The sequence below is a fragment of the Oncorhynchus gorbuscha genome, linkage group LG05, assembly GCF_021184085.1.
Source record: "Oncorhynchus gorbuscha isolate QuinsamMale2020 ecotype Even-year linkage group LG05, OgorEven_v1.0, whole genome shotgun sequence".
In the NCBI taxonomy this organism is placed as follows: Eukaryota; Metazoa; Chordata; class Actinopteri; order Salmoniformes; family Salmonidae; genus Oncorhynchus; species Oncorhynchus gorbuscha.
Window position 1 is genome coordinate 23,519,637 of NC_060177.1, and position 20,055 is coordinate 23,539,691.

Here is a 20,055-nt window from a genome sequence, read left to right on the forward strand (position 1 = left end):
ATGGTCAGGTAGGTGGGTTCAGAGTCAAGGCAGGCAAGGATCAAAACTAGGAGGACTAGCAATAGAGAGATAAGAAAAGCAGGAGCACGGAAAAACACCCTGGTTGACTTGACAAGACAAACTGGCAACAGACAAACAGGGAACACCTGAATAAGTAGCCAGGGACTAATGGGGAAAACGGGTGACACCTGGAGGTGGGTGGAGACAATCACAAAGACAGGTGAAACCGATCAGGGCGTGACAACTATGGTATGAATACAATAGTATTCACTGTTGTTTTTTTAAATTGAAATATTTGCTGTAGTGTTGCGGACATGACTGTAGTATATTCTACTATTAACAGTTTACTATAGTATAAATACTGTAGCAAAAAAATCTGTAATATACTACAGTAATTACTGTAGTGTTTTGCGGACTGTAGTATACTCTAGTATTTACTATAGTTTTTTTTATCCTTGTGATAGAAGTGGGGTCTTTGTCCTTGAGGAAATCTGTGGGACAGAATCCTCAAAGAGCAAATTTTCCATGACCTGTAGTGTTGGATGGTTGGTCAGAGGTCTGAACAGATAATTCAGAGCTTCTGTTCTTTTCTTTAATTAAAACCTCTTAAGGATCCGCTCCTTTCTTTCAATTTTTGCCTAAAATGACATACCCAAATCTAACTGCCTGTAGCTCAGGACCTGAAGCAAGGATAGGCATATTCTTGATACCATTTGAAAGGAAACACTTTGAAGTTTGTGGAAATGTGAAATGAATGTATTAGAATATAACACATTAGATCTGGTAAAAGTTAATACAAAGAAAAAATGTTTTGTGCCGTCATCTTTGAAATGAAAGAGAAAGGCCATAATGAATTATTTTAGCCCAGGCGCAATTTAGACTTTAGCCACTAGATGACAGCAGAGTACGTGAGAACTTTTAGACTGATCCAATGAACTATTGTATATCTATTCAAAATATTGTATAAAGACTGCCCAAATGTGCCTAATTGGTTTATTCATATATTTTCATGTTCATAACTGTGCACTCTCCTCAAACAATCGCATGGTATTATTTCAATGTAATTAGGTACTGTAAATTGGAAGTGCAGTTAGTTTCTTGCAACCTCATGCTAATCACGTTAGCCTACTTTAGCTCAACCGTCCCGAGGTCAGGACATAAATCCTGTAGAGGATAACCTCTAGGGAACACAATATATGGTTTATACTTGGCATGTAGTTTTCTCACTTATGGGTGGCACAAATTGGGATATGGGGAGGGTAGTGGGCAGGGTATAGGCAAATAAGAAATACTGTAGTATATATACTCAGAAAAAAAAGAAAAGTCCCTTTTTCAGGACCCTGTCTGACAAAGATAATTCGTAAAAATCCAAATAACTTCACAGATCTTCATTGTAACGGGTTTAAACACTGTTTCCCATGCTTGTTCAATGAACTACAAACAATTAATGAACATGCACCTGTGGAACGGTCATTAAGACACTAACAGCTTACAGACGGTAGACAATTAAGGTCACAGTTATTAAAACTTAGGACACTAAAGAGGCCTTTCTACTGAAACACCAAAGAAAGATGCACATAGTCCCTGCTCATCTGCGTGAACGTGCCTTAGGCATGCTGCAAGGACTGCAGATGTGGCCAGGACAATAAATTGCAATGTCCGTACTGTGAGATGCCTCAGACAACGCTACAGGGAGACAAAACAGACAGCTGATTGTCCTCGCAATGGCAGACCACGTGCAACAACACCTGCACAGGTTTGGTATATCCAAACATAACACATGACAGGTACAGGATGGCAACAACAACTGCCCGAGCTACACCAGGAACACACAATCCCTCCATCAGTGCTCAGACTGTCCGCAATAGGCAGAGAGAGGCTGGACTGAGGGCTTGTAGGCCTGTTGTAAGGCAGGTCCTCACCAGACATCACCGGCAACAACGTCGCAACAACTTTGGATTTTGACCCCTACCCCTTTGTTCAGGGACACATTCAATTTTTGTTAGTCACATGTCTGTGGAACTTGTTCAGTTCATGTCTCAGTTATTGAATCATATGTTCATGCAAATATTGACACATGTTAAGTTTGCTGAAAGTAAAGGCAGTTGACAGTGAGAGGACGTTTCTGAGTTTACTATAATAATTACTGTTTTGTTTTTGCAGACTGTCATGTTTTCGAAAGACATTACTGTATAATTTAATGTAGTGTTTTTGTGGTCTGTTGTATAATGCAGTATTTACTGTTATACTATTTATTCTACAGTATACTCCAACATTCTAAAGTAAGTATACACATGATTGAGGTATACTACATTGCATAGTATAGTATTCTACAGTTTACTACAGAATTCTATAGTAAGTACTGTATTATTCTATAATAAACTGTATTATTTTTTTTTATGTGGGGCCCTTCTATTGTCACCAATCATGTGGTCTCTACTGTTTTGTGGGGTGGACATCACTAGCAACACTCAGGCTCAAACACTGGTACATTCTTATTTAGGCCATTTTAGGAAAACTTCTATTTTATCTATCCTTTCTCCTAGCTTGAATGAAAAGAAGCTCAAATCTCAATGTTGTTTTATGCTAACAGTCCTGACAATTAGAACCGAGCATGGAAAAAGTCCTTTAAATTACTCCCCTGGTCTTGGAATCCCCTCCAAGCCAACCTAAAGCTCCAGGATCTGGTAGGAGTTGTTTCTAATTGTCACCTGATGTCACTAGTTTGCGTTTCCTTACGTAAGGAAGCATGTTGTTTTACTTAACAAACAAAACACACACATCCACTGTTTGTTTGCTGGTGTATTTGTGCTGTTGCCAGTGCTTTCTGTCTGTGTTGTCCGTTTTGTCTTACTTTGTTTTTTTATCCCCTGTCCCCACAGGAGCCCTTTGCCTCTTGCCAGGCCGTCATTTTAAATAATAATTTGTTATTAATTGACTTACCTGGTTAAATAAAAAAAATATGGCAATAGGCGTAGTTCTGTGTATGAAAATGAGATGAGAAGTTTCCTTTATGTTGTATTCCACCCCTGATGCTTCTCACTTTCCAAAATGTTTCAAGAGGGTGTCCTTCCCAACCAGAAACCTCTTTCACATTCATTCCTTCCACATCACATCCATTCAAGCACCTGAGCACAAAAGACCATCCACAGCCTCAGTGTTCAAATGAAATGGTGCGACTAGTTGAAGTTCTTTCTTCATTAATGGTCCACCTGGGACCTGGAGGGAAGCAGAGAGAAGCCTATTGTCTGTCATTAGTGAGCTGTGGTGTTGTGTGATGGCTGACTGACAGGGACAGACCTCTCAGGAAGCCTGATGATGATGAGTCCTGTTAAGAGCAGAGGAGCCCCTGATAGTTCATTGAGTGGTGGGTTGGTGAGACCAGTGTGAGTCTGAGAATAGAGATCTATCAGCCCAGATGGACCCTGCAGCCTGCTCCAATCAGCTCACAAAAGTGATATAATTACCAGGGCGGGAGGGGAGAGGGCCGCCACCTTTTGAGTTCTCCCGGTCCCCCCTTTCCCATTCTACCACACTCCAAGCTTACTGATTTTGCCACTCCTCCCAGCCCAGCCGTTATCCCCCCTCCAACAACAGGCCAATTTGTCCCCGCGGCCCAGTACCCCACGCCCACCCGCTGCGTTATTTAGCCCCTCTCCTACACTTCAATGGCAGGTATTGATTAGAGAGCGACCACCCCCCCTTCACGTTCCCCGAAAACCCGGCCCCCCTCTTCCTAGCAACCTTTAATCTGATTACAGGCTTTCTGCAGCCTTTCACATGGGGTTGGCCTCAGGGGGGACAATGGTAGGCAGAGTGGTTTCACACACACTCCCAGGGTCATGTGATCCAGGAGAGGTGCTCCCTCCAATCTCCGCCAGCACCCCGGGTCCTTTCAGGGGGGACTATAGGAGGGTCTTCCCACCTGCTTGTCCGCCTGCACTCTTCAAACACAGGATTAACAGGGACATCTCTGTTACAGTCCCACTGCCTCCTCCTCCTGCCTTCTGCATCCCGCCTCCATCCCCCTCTGTCGGCCCCGCAAACCCACAGCCTTGTTTGATTAGCCTGAAGAAGATATATGAAGCCATTTCCCTCTCACTTTCTCCCCCTCATTCTCATTCTTTACCTCTTCTGTCTCGCGTTCTCTCTCACTCAGTTTGAAGCTCCAATCCCTCCTCCCACCTCCTCATGGGAAAGCTATGTGAATCAGGGAAATCGCTGCTCCACCCTCCCTGCTCTCCCCTGCTGTCCATCTAATTTATCCCATGTAATCCCCTAAACCTGGGCTGGAGTTGCTGCACACTGCCTTAGTGTCAGGGTTCCCCTGGTTGACTTTCCTCCCATCAGGATTAGAAGTGGTGAATTCCTCATAAAGCCACTTCAGGGCTCAGGGGCCAAATCTAGGGACATGCGCTCACTGAACTTGCTCCAGAGTAGATTCAATATGAGGAAGCTGTCCAATTCTTTTCAAATGCAGATATACACAGTATATTTTGCTACTCATCCCTGTAGAAGACCATTTCTATTGTGAATAAAGTGTCCCTTGTAAAATATTCTGAAAACTATTGTGTTCAAACTGATGGTTAAGAGAAGTAACCTCATAATTAAGCTTAAATATATAAATCATCATTTGTGACCTCTTCACTCATGAAACCAGCTGGTTTGTCAGGCAGGCACAAAGCTAGGGTCCACACTGAGTGTTTAGAGTTCATTAAACGCCATGGTGATGGATCAGGAAATAACCCTATTGACTAGTCTGTCCAGCGATCGGGATCTCTGTTAGACCTCATTACCATGAGAATACTGGGATTGGAAAGGTTGGCCCTGAGGGTGACCAGTCTGGTATGACCAACATGGACAGGCTACAGACCTCCATCAGGCCAGCTCAGACCCTCTCCTTAACCCACCACACCCTCACATATGCTCAGCGAGAAATGACATGGTTTGCTTTCTGTCTGTGTTTATGGTCATACTAATAACCCCCCTCTTTGACCTGATGCAGATATTCTTGAAATATAAATGCGTATGGGTATGTGAGAGTGACAGTAAGAGTTATTCAGGGGTACTTGGTACAATGATGGTGATAATCATGTCTGTCAGACCTATAATGAACATACCATAGAGAGGCTCAGACAGAAGACACAGGACATATTCCACATCAGTGGCGTATTTAACCTTTATTTTGACAGGGAGTCAATGCTGAGACCAAGGTCTCTTTTCCAGATGAGCTCTGTATAGCACCACAATACACATCAAAATACAATATACACATGAAACTACACATCCATATACACATTAAAATATACAACAATACATTAAAATAATACCTGTCACAGAAAACACAGGGTGAGAGATGAGGGGAGGGACTTGGCTGAGAGTAACAGATGGTAGGGCCAATACCAGGCCTCAGTTAGTCAGAGGGGTGCTCTTCACTTCACAGAGTGTGACAGAGATTGATCTAACCTTTGACCTCTAACATGTTGCCCTATAAGACTAAACAAGTGTCTTTGGTTATGTAATACAGCCCCTTGGGAACCCTGGATTGACCTCTCTAAGCCCTCCAACTCCCAACTTTGACCGGAGGAAGTGGCCAGGCTAGGTCACAATGACATCGGGTTGTGCTTCGTGAGACAGGACAGAGAACCCTGCTACATACATCTGATTGGCTGTGGCTCAAGGCACAAGAGCAGGATCTTTATTTTTACTAGCTCAGATTTGAACACATGGTGAGGTCAAAGGTGCTGGTCTAAGATCTCACTTACTGTAGACAGGACAAAGGACCCTACATACATTGCAAAAGCTTTATGATAACTATGGGAGCAATAGCATCACACAATAAAGATCCAAAGCTGATTCGTGGTAGGTATGCTCTGTCACACCAGCCTTCGCTTTGGCTTCCCTTCCTGTCCAGCTCAGGCGATCTACGTCGCCAGCCTTCTAGCTGCTGCTGAACCTGCTGATGGCAAACGCCCTTCACTCATCAACCCCGGACTTGTCTCGTCATCATTACACACACCTGGTTCCAATCCCCACTCTGTCACTGTATATATACTCCCTCTGTCATTTGTCTTTGTTGGTCATTGTAAATGTTGCTTGTTTTCCTGGGAGGAATCTCTCCAACTATTTCCTGTGAACTTTTTTGCATTTTGGGTTTCGTCCCCGCTTTTATTCATATGTATGTGTGTATAAATAAACTAAATAAAAAATAAATGTCCTCTCACTGTTATCTGCATTTATTTTCAGCAAACTTAACATGTGTAAATATTTGTATGAACATAACAAGATTCAACAACTGAGACATAAACTGATCAAGTTCCACAGACATGTGACCAACATAATTTGAATAATGTGTCCCTGAACAAAGGGGGGGACAAAATCAAAAGTAACAATCAGTGTCTGGTGTGGCCACCAGCTGCATTAAGTACTGCAGTGCACTTCCTCATGGAGTGCATTGTTGAAAACAAGTTCAGTCCGATGATGCTGTGACACACCGCCCCAGACTATGACGGACCCTCCACCTCCAAATCGATCCAGAGTACAGGCCTCGTTGTAACGCTCATTCTTTCGACGATAAATGCGAATCCGACCATCACCCCTGGTGAGACAAAACCCTGACTCGTCAGTGAAGAGCACTTTTTGCCAGTCCTGTCTGTTCCAGCGACGTTGGGTTTGTGCCCATAGGCGACGTTGTTGCCAGTGATGTCTGGTGAGGACCTGCCTTACAACAGGCCTATAAGCCCTAAGTCCAGCCTCTCTCTGCCTATTGCGGACAGTCTGAGCACTGATGGAGGGATTGTGCGTTCCTGGTGTCACTCGGGCAGTTGTTGTTGCCATCCTGTACCTGTCCCGCAGGTGTGATGTTCTGATGTACTGATCCTGTGCAGGTGTTGTTATACGTGGTCTGCCACCGTGAGAACGATCAGCTGTCCGTCCTGTCTCCCTGTAGCGCTGTCTTAGGCGTCTCACAGTACGGACATTGCAATTTATTGCCCTGGCAACATCTGCAGTCCTCATGCCTCCTTGCAGCATGCCTAAGGCACTTTCACGCAGATGTCCAGGAACCCTGTGCATCTTTCTTTTGGTGTTTTTCAGAGTCAGTAGAAAGGCCTCTTTTAGTGTCCTAAGTTTTCATAACTGTGACCTTAATTGTCTACAATCTGTAAGCTGTTAGTGTCTTCATGACCGTTCCACAGGTGCATGTTTATTAATTGTTTGTGGTTCATTGAACAAGCATGGGAAACAGTGTTTAAACCCTTTACAATGAAGATCTGTGAAGTATTTAGATTTTTACAAATTATCTTTGAAAGACAGGGTCCTGAAAAGGGAACTTTTCTTATTTTGTTGAGTTTATAGATATACACAGTACCGTTCAAAGGTTTGGGGTCACATAGAAATGTCCTTGTTTTTGAAAGAAAAGCGCATTTTTTGTCCATTAAAATAACATCTAATTGATCAGAAATACAGTGTAGACATTGTTAATGTTGTAAATGACTATTGTAGCTGGAAAAGGCTGATTTTTAATGGAATATCTACATAGGCGTACAAAGGCCCATTATTCACAACCATCACTCCTGTGTTCCAGTGGCACGTTGTGTTAGCTAATCAAAGTTGATAACTTTAAAAGGCTAATTGATCATTAGAAAACCATTTTGCAATTATGTTAGCACAGCTGAAAACTGTTAAAAAAAGCAATAAAACTGGCCTTAGACTAGTGGAGCATCAGAATTTGTGGGTTCAATTACAGGCTCAAAATGTCCAGAAACAAAGACTTTCTTCTGAAACTCGTCAATCTATTCTTGTTCTGAGAAATGAAGGTTATTCCGTGCGAGAAATTGCCAAGAAACTGAAGATCTCGTACAACACTGTGTACTACTCCCTTCACAGAACAGCTCTAACCAGAATAGAAAGAGGAGTGGGAGGCCCCAATGCACAACTGAGCAAGAGGACAAGTACATTAGAGTGTCTAGTTTGAGAAACAGACACCGCACAAGTCCTAAACTGGCAACAGTGTTAAATAGTACCCGCAAAACACCAGTCTCAGCGTCAACAGTGAGAGGTGACTCCGGGATGCTGGCCTTCTAGGCAGAGTTGCAAAGAAAAAGCCATATCTCAGGCTGGCCAATAAAAAGAAAAGATTAAGATGGGCAAAAAACACAGACACTGGACCGAGGAATTCTGCCTAGAAGACCAGCATCCCGGAGTCGCCTCTTCACTGTTGACGTCGAAACTGGTGTTTTGCGGGTGTTTTTTCCTGACTCTGTTTTCATTGAGAGTATTTTAACTTTTTGTATTGTTTGTTGGTTTGGCAATGCCACTGTCAGCCAGAGAAACATGCTGAAAAGGATTATCACCACAGCAAGCAAGGTACTTGGAGTTAAACAGTCAGACCTGGATGAGATCTTTCAGGTCAGGACCCCCCGCAAGGCTCACAAAATAATTTTAGACCCAAGCCACCCCCTGTACCCGGACTTTGAACTACTCCCCTCTGGGTGCAGATATCAGCACCCCTCAGCAGGAAAAACAGAACTAGACAATCATTTGTGCCAGGTGTGATATCCCTCCTAAATAATGTTAATGTTCCTATCGACTCAGTAAGCCAGGAGGCTAGTCTTTTAAAAAAAATGTATTTATTGGTACGTAACTGTTATGAAAGTTGTATTGTCAATTTTGTTTTGTATTTAAATGCCACTTTAAACGTGTACATGACACCGCAACAACATTTCCACATGAGGACAATAAAGTCAGTAAGTAAGTAATAGTTGCTGATAATCGGCCTCTGTACGCCTATGTAGATATTCTATTAAAAATCATCATGTTCCAGCTACAATAGTCATTTACAACATTAAAAATGTCTACAGTCATGACCAAAAGTTTTGAGCATGACACAAATATTAATTTTCACAAAGTCTGCTGCCTCCGTTTGTATGATGGCAATTTGCATATACTCCAAAATGTTATGAAGAGTGATCAGACGAATTGCAATTCACTGCAAAGTCCCTCTTTGCCATGCAAATGAACTGAATCCCCAAAAACATTTCCACTGCATTTCAGCAGGTGTGAGCGCATCTGCACGCACAGTGAGGCAAAGACTTTTGGAGGATGGCCTGGTGTCAAGAAGGGCAGCAAATAAGCCACTTCTCTCCAGGAAAAACATCAGGGACAGACTGATATTCTTTAAAAGGTACAGAGATTGGACTGCTGAGGACTGGGGTAAAGTGTCATTTTCTCTGATGAATACCCTTTCCGATTGTTTGGGGCATCCAGAAAAAGCTTGTCCGGAGAAGACAAGGTGAGCGCTACCATCAGTCCTGTGTCGTGCCAACAGTAAAGCACCCTGAGATCATTCATGTGTGGGGTTGCTTCTCAGCCAAGGGAGTGGGCTCACTCACAATTTTGCCCAAGAACACAGCCATGAATAAAGGATGGTACCAACACATCCTCCGAGAGCAACTTCTCCCAACCATCCAGGAACAGTTTGGTGACGAACAATGCCTTTTTACAGCATTATGGAGCACCTTGCCATGAGGCAAAGGTGATAACTAAGTGGCTCGGGGAACAAAACATCGATATTTTGGGTCCATGGCCAGGAAACTCCCCAGACCGTAATCCCATTGAGAACTTGTGGTCAATCCTCAAGAGGCGGGTGGACAAACAAAAACCCACAAATTATGACAAACTCCAAGCATTGATTATGCAAGAATGGGCTGCCATCAGTCAGGATGTAGCCCAGAAATTAATTGACAGCAAGCCAGGGAGGATTGCAGAGGTCTTGAAAAAGAAGGGTCAACACTGCAAATATTGACTCTTCGCATCAACTTCATGTAATTGTCAATAAAATCCTTTGACACTTATGAAATGCTTGTAATTACACGTCAGGATTTCATAGTAACATCTGACAAAAATATCTAAAGACACTGAAGCAGCAAACCTTGTGGAAATCAATATTTGTGTCATTCTCAAAACTTTTGGACACGACTGTACACTGTAATTCTGATCAATTCAATGTTATTTTAATGGACAAAAAAAATGTTTTTTTCTTTCAAAAACACTCCCTCCCCCTTGGGTTGTGCCGTGGCGGAGATCTTTTTGGGCTATACTCGGGCTTGTCTCATGATGGTAAGTTGGTGGTTGAAGATATCCCTCTAGTGGTGTGGGGGCTGTGCTTTGGCAAAGTGGGTGGGGTTATATCCTTCCTGTTTGGCCCTGTCCGGGGGTGTCCTCGGATGGGGCCACAGCGTCTCCTGACCCCTCCTGTCTCAGCCTCCAGTATTTATGCTGCAGTAGTTTATGTGTCAGGGGGCTAGGGTCAGTTTGTTATATCTGGAGTACTTCTCCTGTCCTATTCGGTGTCCTGTGTGAATTTAAGTGTGCTCTCTCTAATTCTCTCTTTCTTTCTCTCTCTCAGAGGACCTGAGCCCTAGGACCATGCCTCAGGACTACCTGACATGATAACTCCTTGCTGTCCCCAGTCCACCTAGCCGTGCTGCTGCTCCAGTTTCAACTGTTATGCCTTATTATTATTGGGCCATGCTGGTCATTTATGAACATTTGAACATCTTGGCCATGTTCTGTTATCTCCCCCCGGCACAGCCAGAAGAGGACTGGCCACCCCACATAGCCTGGTTCTTCTCTAGGTTTCTTCCTAGGTTTTGGCCTTTCTAGGGAGTTTTTCCTAGCCACCGTGCTTCTACACCTGCATTGCTTGCTGTTTGGGGTTTTAGACTGGGTTTCTGTACAGCACTTTGAGATATCAGCTGATGCACGAAGGGCAATATAAATACATTTGATTTGATTTTGATTTGATTTGATATATACAGTGCGGCAAAAAAAGTGTTTAGTCAGCCACCAATTGTGCATGTTCTCTCACTTAAAAAGATGAGAGAGGCCTGTAATTTTCATCATAGGTACACTTCAACTATGACAGACAAAATGAGAAAAAAAAATCCAGAAAATCACATTGTAGGATTTTTTATGAATTTATTTGCAAATTATGGTGGAAAATAAGTAGTTGGTCAATAACAAAAATCTATCTCAATACTTTGTTATATACCCTTTGTTGGCAATGACAGAGGTCAAACGTTTTCTGTAAGTCTTCACAAGGTTTTCACACACTGTTGCTGGTATTTTGGCCCATTCCTCCATGCAGATCTCCTCTAGAGCAGTGATGTCTTGGGGCTGTTGCTGGGCAACACAGACGTTCAACTCCCTCCAAAGATTTTCTATGGGGTTGAGATCTGGAGACTGGCTAGGCCACTCCAGGACTTTGAAATGCTTCTTACGAAGCCACTCCTTCGTTGCCCGGGCGCTGTGTTTGGGATCATTGTCATGCTGAAAGACCCAGCCACGTTTCATCTCCAATGCCCTTGCTGATGGAAGGAGTTTTTCACTCAAAATCTCATGATACATGGCCCCATTCATACTTTCCTTTACACGGATCAGTCGTCCTGGTCCCTTTGCAGAAAAACAGCCCCAAAGCATGATGTTTCCACCCCCATGCTTCACAGTAGGTATGGTGTTCTTTGGATGCAACTCAGCGTTCTTTGTCCTCCAAACACGACGAGTTGAGTTTTTACCAAAAAGTTATATTTTGTTTTCATCTGACCATATGACATTCTCCCAATCTTCTTTTGGATCATCCAAATGTTCTCTAGCAGTCTTCAGACGGGCCTGGACATGTACTGGCTTAAGCAGGGGGGACACATCTGGCACTGCAGGATTTGAGTCCCTGGCAGCGTAGTGTGTTACTGATGGTAGGCTTTGTTACTTTGGTCCCAGCTCTCTGCAGGTCATTCACTAGGTCCCCCCGTGTGGTTCTGGGATTTTTGCTCACCGTTCTTGTGATCATTTTGACCCCACGGGGTGAGATCTTGCGTGGAGCCCCAGATCGAGGGAGATTATCAGTGGTCTTGTATGTCTTCCATTTCCTAATAATTGCTCCCACAGTTGATTTCTTCAAACCAAGCTGCTTACCTATTGCAGATTCAGTCTTCCCAGCCTGGTGCAGGTCTACAATTTTGTTTCTGGTGTCCTTTGACAGCTCTTTGGTCTTGGCCATAGTGGAGTTTGGAGTGTGACTGTTTGATTTTGTGGACAGGTGTCTTTTATACTGATAACAAGTTCAAACAGGTGCCATTAATACAGGTAACGAGTGGAGGACAGAAGAGCCTCTTAAAGAAGAAGTTGCAGGTCTGTGAGAGCCAGAAATCTTGCTTGTTTGTAGGTGACCAAATACTTATTTTCCACCATAATTTGCAAATAAATTCATTAAAAATCCTACAATGTGATTTTCTGGATTTTTTTCCCTCATTTTGTCTGTCATAGTTGAAGTGTACCTATGATGAAAATGACAGGCCTCATCTCAGTGTGAGAACTTGCACAATTGGTGGCTGACTAAATACTTTTTTTGCCCCACTGTATGTATGTGCGTTAATAAACTCAGTAGTTCTGAACCTGAGCCTGCCTCCTGCCTACTCTTCTCTACACTTGTGACATGCTCAGAGTAATTGGACTAGAAAATAGGGATTCACAGCACTTCTATGAGGAAAACACTTGAGCACAACACACTTTTCAAACACACCTTTAAGTTATCATTGAAGCACTAGCCAATAATATAGTGATAGCCCAAGAAAAACATCCCAAAAATGACAAATTCCTGTTAAACATGTTGGAGCACTCAAAAAGCAGGCATACCTAAACTCTAACCAAGAATGTACTCAATACAATTAAATAGCTAAACTTTTGGGTTCGTGGCTTTAGACTAAAAAAACTGTTTTATCAAGGAAAAAATACAGCTGCTGTATTAAGCCTCTAGAAGATACATGAAAATGCCAGTTAGTCACATTTAAACTTGCAAATATACAAACATTAGATCAGTTTCAGAGGCAACTTACAACTCCTTTCAAACTCTCCTTAGCTGTAGTCTGTCCCAAAGCATCGTGTTACAATATTTACAGGATTCATATATTCAAAACAATTTCAATGATATTACTGATTTTAAATAGACTTACCATGACTTTCAAACAATTCATCATCCTCAAACAGACATGGTCACATGGTGTAGGCCCCAAAGTAGTAGTCTCTCCAAAAGGGGGACACTTTTCATGGCACTTCCATAGAAAGAGATTTTCGTAGCAGGTTCGTTTTTGCTAACTCTGACCCAAATCCTCTTTTTTAACCTTTAACCTCAGTCTCCTAACGTGCTGATTTACCTAACCTGCTGTGAAAAAGTCATTTTGTGTGTAGTGAAAAGTGTTTCCCCTCTCTGAAATTGCTGACTACAGTTGCCTTCTAAAGGGATAGGAGGTCATTGATTTGAGCCCTTCATTACCTCAGTGGTGGACATTCAAAAGGCCCCAGCTGTTACAGTTCATGTTGATCATGCTGGTCTGTATGTTCATCTTGTGTACAGTATCTTCTCATTCACACTGAGCATGACATCAGATATACACATACTGACATCCATCTTACATGACTGTGGAGCTATCAAGGAGAAATCGGCAAACATCTTACATCACATTTTATTTGTTAAGTTACATGAGTAGCAACATTTAAATAAACATGATTTTGAGTATGGAATGAGATTTACATAAAACATCTAAATAACTTTTGTCACTCAGACAACAAGCACAGTAAAAACATCATTAACAGGTGGAAGACATCTCAGAAGGCAGGGGACACATTCAATCATTAGAGATAGTGATGAAAATGTGTTTGCATAAACGTAGCTTTAAAAGCTGTTTAAATGCATTATGTTACCAAAAACATTCAAGTAAAATTTAAATCGTTATCCCAAACAAAGAGTCAATGATGAGTTGTAGAAGTACATTTAAAGTATTTAACCAAAGAAAATGATCACATTGGGGACTTAAAGGGTACTCCTGCATTGTGAAAATAGAGCAAAACCATTTTGGGGGTTTTCAGAGCACAATAGACAAAATATTCACTTTTAACTAAAAGTAAACTACTGTCCTCTTCACATATGCACCCAGCTGTATTAAAATAAAACAATTATCTGAAAAGAAAATGTGAAGAAAATGTACAACATACAAGGCCACAGAATGAGGATTGGTCAAAGTGATTTCATAAAAAAATCCTTTCCTTAACCTCATTCAATTCAGTGGTTGTGGTCAAAGATTTCACAGTGTGTGATTATATATATATATACATATATATATAAAACATATTACACAGTATACCAATACTCAGGAAAAGCTCTATTGGCCATTTTGTGTAGTAGGTTATGGTTGTACATACATCATGTGGATTAAGTGCAGATCTTAGAGGTTCTTTCAATCGATCAGCATTTTACCAGAATTCAGGACACAGTGTTCCGTGTCAGTGCATAACCATCTAAGAAGTGTATGTGATCTAATGGTGTGGGTGGAGGGCTGAAGGCACGTACAGTATCTAATGGCTTCAAATGTAGGTAATGACCTTAACATAAGATGCAAGAAAGCATGTTTTAATGTTCCTTGTATAGGTGCCTTCATTTAAGGGGAGTGCTGTTGTCTGTTGGATTTCCGTGGTAATTCCGTGGTCCAGCAGCACGTCTTTGGGTGGTGGTGTCCTCACACCTCTGTATTTAGCTTTCACAGTGTTCCACAGAGAAGTTGGACTCAGATCTATTAGGATAAGAGCAAAACATCACAGACTTAGAAAGAAAAACAGAAATGTTTCCCTCCACTGCTCTCTCTTGTGGAATGATTAGTCATTAAATAAAGGTTTAAAAAATATAATAAACGGAGAACATAATGGTTTGAGAAAAGATTGGATTATCTATAAACAAGTACTGTATTTAAAACTAATACTTGATTATAACTTCAACAAATCACTAACGATTTGTGTGATATGGTCAAACAGAGCATGCTGAATGGACTTACAGGTCTTGCTGCTTGTGGATCATGTGGTTGTTGTACTCCAGAATGGGAGGGATGCTCTCCTGATGCTCCTCCTCTTCATCAGGGAGCTGTGAAGAAATCATAGGTGATTTAGGTTTTATTGTCCTACTTGTGTGAAATGTCTTCAGTGTGGTCAGTGTAATGCAATAGTTTTATCGACTACCATAGTTGATCTTTATTTCTCCTTTTTTTCTCCATTTAGTCATAAAAATCCAGATGTAGATCTCAAAGGAGGTCTGTAGGTCGTCACGTGAGACTAAATCAAAGACAATGGCATCACCTAGTGGCTATATTGTGAACAGCATGTGATGAGTGGCTGGTTCCCTTACCTCCCAGTACATCTCATCATCGAAGCAGTTCTCATCAGCAGGATCACCCCAAATGGGTAACTTCAGGATGGAACCTGTGAACAGAGGAGATAGCGTTTAACTTCAGTCCCTTTCCTTCAAGTACATCACCCCTTATAACACCCATGTCACCTCTAGGTCACCCTTTATATGCCCATGGCTCCTCTCTATCTCTGATGCTAGGCTGTCGTGGCCAAACTCACCGACTATAGCTCCGCCTACAATCCCGAAGACGATGGACACACACATGCCAGCGGCCTGGTATCCACCCTGAGTTAACACAGTTCTGTCCTTAAAGTCTCCAGTGAAGTCAAACGTGTTGATCAACCTGGACAGAAAATAACAATGTACAGTCAGATTGTGTGCCATATTTAGGCTTATTGTTGAGTCTTCTAATGACTCTGTATATTTCCAACTAACTGTTAGACTACAGCCTAAACTGTAATTGACATAAAAATGGTGTAAAATTACATTCATCGTTTAAGATCTGTCCTGTGACATACAGTAACTGTGTGATATGATTGGTTGATGAGAGGTTGTGGGGGAATATGTGTTCTGATTGTCTGGTAACAAGGATACATGTTCAGGTTCATGTGGTTTGGCTGTGTGGCCTTTGGGTCTCCTGACTCACCCCTGCTTTCCGTAGACTGACTCGCTGGCAGCTGCAGCGGTGATGGCTCCAACTATCCCGCCAATCACCCCAGGCATGGCGTGCAGGTTGTGTATTCCACACGTGTCCTGAATCTTCAGTGTCTTCTCCAAGAAGGGCTGGGAGGATACAGGGAAAAGTTTAACACACCCGTAAACAGCCCCAAATAGTGTGTTACCGTTTATGGTAAAGGAATCTGCCCAAAGATTAGGCAACCATTTAGAGTGCTATACCTTCCTTTTTTCATTCATTCATAAGAAGTAAATAAGAGCTGTAAGAGTTGGTATGCCTTTCTTTGGACAGAACCTACTATGCCTACAAAACAAGACATTGTAGCTTTAAGCTGTGAGAGACCAGGGGTGAGACTCACAGAAATGAAGATGTAGCCCATGGTAGAGATGATGCCGCAGAAGAAGCCCACGATCAGAGCGCCGTAGGGAGAGATCATAAACTCAGCCGCTGTCCCCAAGGCAACACCCCCCGCCAGGGTGGAATTCTGGATATGCACCTGTTAAGCAAGAGAGAGCACCAGTCATGACACTCAAAGTTGTCAGTCAACAAGATGAGCGCAGAGGAGGATTATGCAGACTGAGAGGTCATCAGTTAGTGTCACAAATACACAGTTACAGAGACTGTCACACATTCAAACACACATACACATAGTGATGATTCTTACCATGTCGAGCTTGCCAGTCTTCTGGGAGAGGCTGGAGATGGCCACTGTGGTGAGGACAGTGGAGGCCAGGCACAGGTAGGTGTTGATGACGGCCCTGTGCTGACCGTCTCCATGATCAGTAATGGCCGAGTTGAAACTGGGCCAGAACATCCACAGGAACAGTGTGCCTGAGGAGAGAGAAGGGACAACACAGTTAAAACACACCGATCATCACACACACTTCAGAACAGGAACAGTGTGCCTGAGGAGAGAGAAGGGACAACACAGTTAAAACACACCGATCATCACACACACTTCAGAACAGGAACAGTGTGCCTGAGGAGAGAGAAGGGACAACACAGTTAAAACACACCGATCATCACACACACTTCAGAACAGGAACAGTGTGCCTGAGGAGAGAGAAGGGACAACACAGTTAAAACACACCGATCATCACACACACTTCAGAACAGGAACAGTGTGCCTGAGGAGAGAAGGGACAACACAGTTAAAACACACCGATCATCACACACACTTCAGAACAGGAACAGTGTGCCTGAGGAGAGAGAAGGGACAACACAGTTAAAACACACCGATCATCACACACACTTCAGAACAGGAACAGTGCCATGGCAGAAAACTTCTACAAACTAAAGATAGGTCACTATCACCAGAGGGAGTGAAACCCACACAGAGCCAATCAGAACCATTCCTATGTTTATGCAATGAACAACTAGCTCACCAATCATGGCGAAGGTATCGGAGTGGTACACAGAGCCCTGCATACGCTTGCTCTGGTGTAAATTAGGTCGGTAAAGGACCCGGGAGATGGCCAGACCATAATAACCTCCAAAGGTGTGAATAACCATGGAGCCACCGGCATCCCTAGCCTGTGGGGATAGAAACAGTTGTTACCAGGTGTACCAAACCATGTGATTACGTGGCTGCAGGCCATTGAGGTTAGATAAATACGTTACTATATCAGGGTTATAGGGTGAATTCAATGAATCCAACCATGGCTAATACTGTGTGTTTAATTTAATAGTTGTACGCCCAGAGAGTGCTTGATGGGACTCACATGAAGTAAGTTCAGAATGATGTACTCTTCCACAGCGAACAGAGTGACACCAAACAGGGTCATAACCAACAGCTGGACCGGGCTGACTTTGCCCAGCACTGCCCCGTAGGCTATGAGACAGCCCGCCACACAGAAGTCAGCATTGATCAGACTGCAGATAGAAGACACAGGTGGGTGGGGTGGAGATTATTACTGGAGAGTCATGTGAGAAAGTCAGTCATGTATACAGTAGTAAAACCTGAATGACTAGATCAGTAAGTAATCCTCCTTCAGGTAATCCTCCTTCAGGTCTTTCTCTCAGCTATGAGAGTAATGATAGTCTGCCCTTCAAGATGAATACCACGGGAGAGAAGTCTCAAGGATAATGATATTTGTGATGAAGTCAACCTAAATGGTTACAACCTCCCCGCCTCTTGTTATTGAGATTCTCAGAACAAGAACCCATCCATCAGTTGAACCCAGGGATGGGCAACTTTGACGGGGGTGACCCCCCCCCCACCATGACAGCGAAGAGAAAACATTTACATTTTAAAGTCAATTTCCTGCAATACAGCACATTTTGGCATGGGACGTAGAGAAAATGTTGCAGTTCATTAAGCAAGTTTGCAGCAATTCTACACATTTTGCATTGGGGTGGAGGCAAATATTTTCATCGATGGGCCCCACACCGGTAGGTATTACGATCATGCTAGATAGCCGGCCGCTAGACTAACTCACCAATCTAAAAAAATGTAGCTCACATGGGCTAATTGAGTGACTGCTGATGCACAACCACATTTTGAAATTGCACTTAGTTTATTCTATCTCTCAATAGTAAGTTGAGACCCCGACTGAGTCCCCCCCCCCCCAGTTGAAATAATAATATGATGCCCGCAGACCACCCGTTGCCCATACCGGTTTTAACCCATCACCGCTTAACCCATGGTGACAGCTTGCTTAACCCTAAGAGAGTACAGTCTATTGCTCCTACAACCATTCTGCCATTGTCTCAGTATGAGTAGCAACTCACTGACTAAGCCTCCTCCCCTCTCCTATGTGTGTGCACACCTCATCAGTTCTCACTCTAATTACAGCCTCATAGATGCACGTCAGTGCAGTTGCATACCTTTCAACACCGATGAAGATCTTTCCTGTCTGGGGGTCTAGAGAGTGGAACCAGCCTTGCATAAGCAGAGCCCACTGCAGGCCGAAGGAGGCAACGAGGAAGTTGAAGCCGACCGCGCCGAAGCTGTACCTCTTCAAGAAAGTCATGAGGAACCCGAAACCCACAAAGATCATCACATGAACATCCTGGAAGCCTGGAGAGAGGAGAGTTAGAAGGAGAAAGAGTGAGATAGAGAGAGATGGAGAAAGAGAGAGGGAGAGCGAGATAATTATTAAAAGTGTCAAATAAATCCTAATAGTTAATGAAACATGTTATTGAATCCAATGCAAGGGGCTCTCGGTAGTTGCATAGTTAAAAAAAAAAAAAAATCAGTCCTGGTGTTCTGTACCATTTGGTCAAAGTTTTAAAGCTGTTAACTTGACATGTTCAACTGGAAATGTCATCATCAGATTAGCAGGTTTATGATACACACCCTGTCAGTTTACACGCCAGAGCTACAGGTACAGGATACACACCCTGTCAGTTTACACGCCAGAGCTACAGGTAGGATATAATCCCTGACAAATCAAAACACATCATATTATAAGAGGAAACAGATGCCACATAACATCACGAGTAAACTTAACTTGTCACTCATTCAGCCTGGCTATCAGCAAAGATGCACCATCAGAAGCTGTTATGAACCAAGCTAGAATCAGACAAATTGGAAATAAGCACGGACCAACATGTGGTAAAGAGGTTACGTAGTTTTAACCCAAGTTAGGGGGGCAAATTTGGACTGCTACTGCATTAGTCCATTAATGAATAGATGCTTTCAAAATAACTGAGACTGAGATCGTTGTCCAGAGGATTTCACAGGGGAAATCAAACATCCTAGAGATCAAAGGTTGTCATCTGATCAAACAGCAAGCATGCTTCTAATTAAATAACCCGAGTCTTTATCATTACAAGGAATCATACATTTACTGTATATTGTCAACCTAAAGGATGCACCAGGCAGACCTGTGATTATGAATGTACTTACTGGGGTATCTGAAGTAGAAGTCATTCTCTATGTCGCTGGTGATGTTGTGATGGGCCTTGGTCTCTACCCAGTGTGTGTCCGACTCCTCGTCGTAGCGGATGAAGACTCCGAAGAGGATGATCATGGCAATCTGCCAGACGAAGCAGACTACCGGCAGTGTAAGACGGATGTTGGTGTTCTTTTGCCGAGAGAAATAGTCTTTGCATCCCTGGCTGCAATTCCCCATGGTGGAGGCTGAGTAAGTACAGTGATGCTCTTTGACCTGCCCTGAGTGTGGCTGTGACCCTGAAACTACAT

General features: G+C 43.0%; 1 protein-coding gene across 1 annotated transcript; it reads right to left on the minus strand.

Annotated features, from left to right (window-relative positions):
• Window positions 1-13,510: 13,510 nt before the first annotated feature.
• Window positions 13,511-20,055, minus strand: LOC124035039 (ammonium transporter Rh type C-like). The gene is made up of 11 exons (XM_046348444.1): window positions 19,759-20,055; window positions 18,735-18,927; window positions 17,630-17,780; window positions 17,294-17,441; window positions 16,573-16,739; window positions 16,267-16,404; window positions 15,879-16,015; window positions 15,451-15,575; window positions 15,230-15,303; window positions 14,883-14,968; window positions 13,511-14,624 (listed from the first exon to the last, which is right to left on the minus strand). Exons 1-11 carry the CDS (start codon window positions 19,982-19,984, stop codon window positions 14,585-14,587), a joined length of 1,485 nt encoding a protein of 494 aa, XP_046204400.1. The 5' UTR covers window positions 19,985-20,055; the 3' UTR covers window positions 13,511-14,584.

Excerpts from the sequence above, each read along its gene's own strand:
- LOC124035039 (XM_046348444.1), bottom strand. The coding sequence starts at position 19,984 with ATGGGGAATTGCAGCCAGGGATGCAAAGACTATTTCTCTCGGCAAAAG. Across the intron at positions 18,928-19,758 it reads CTTCTACTTCAGATACCCCA|GCTTCCAGGATGTTCATGTG; the intron begins GTAAGTACATTC and ends TCCTCTCTCCAG. Across the intron at positions 15,576-15,878 it reads TCAGTCTACGGAAAGCAGGG|GTTGATCAACACGTTTGACT; the intron begins GTGAGTCAGGAG and ends TTTTCTGTCCAG.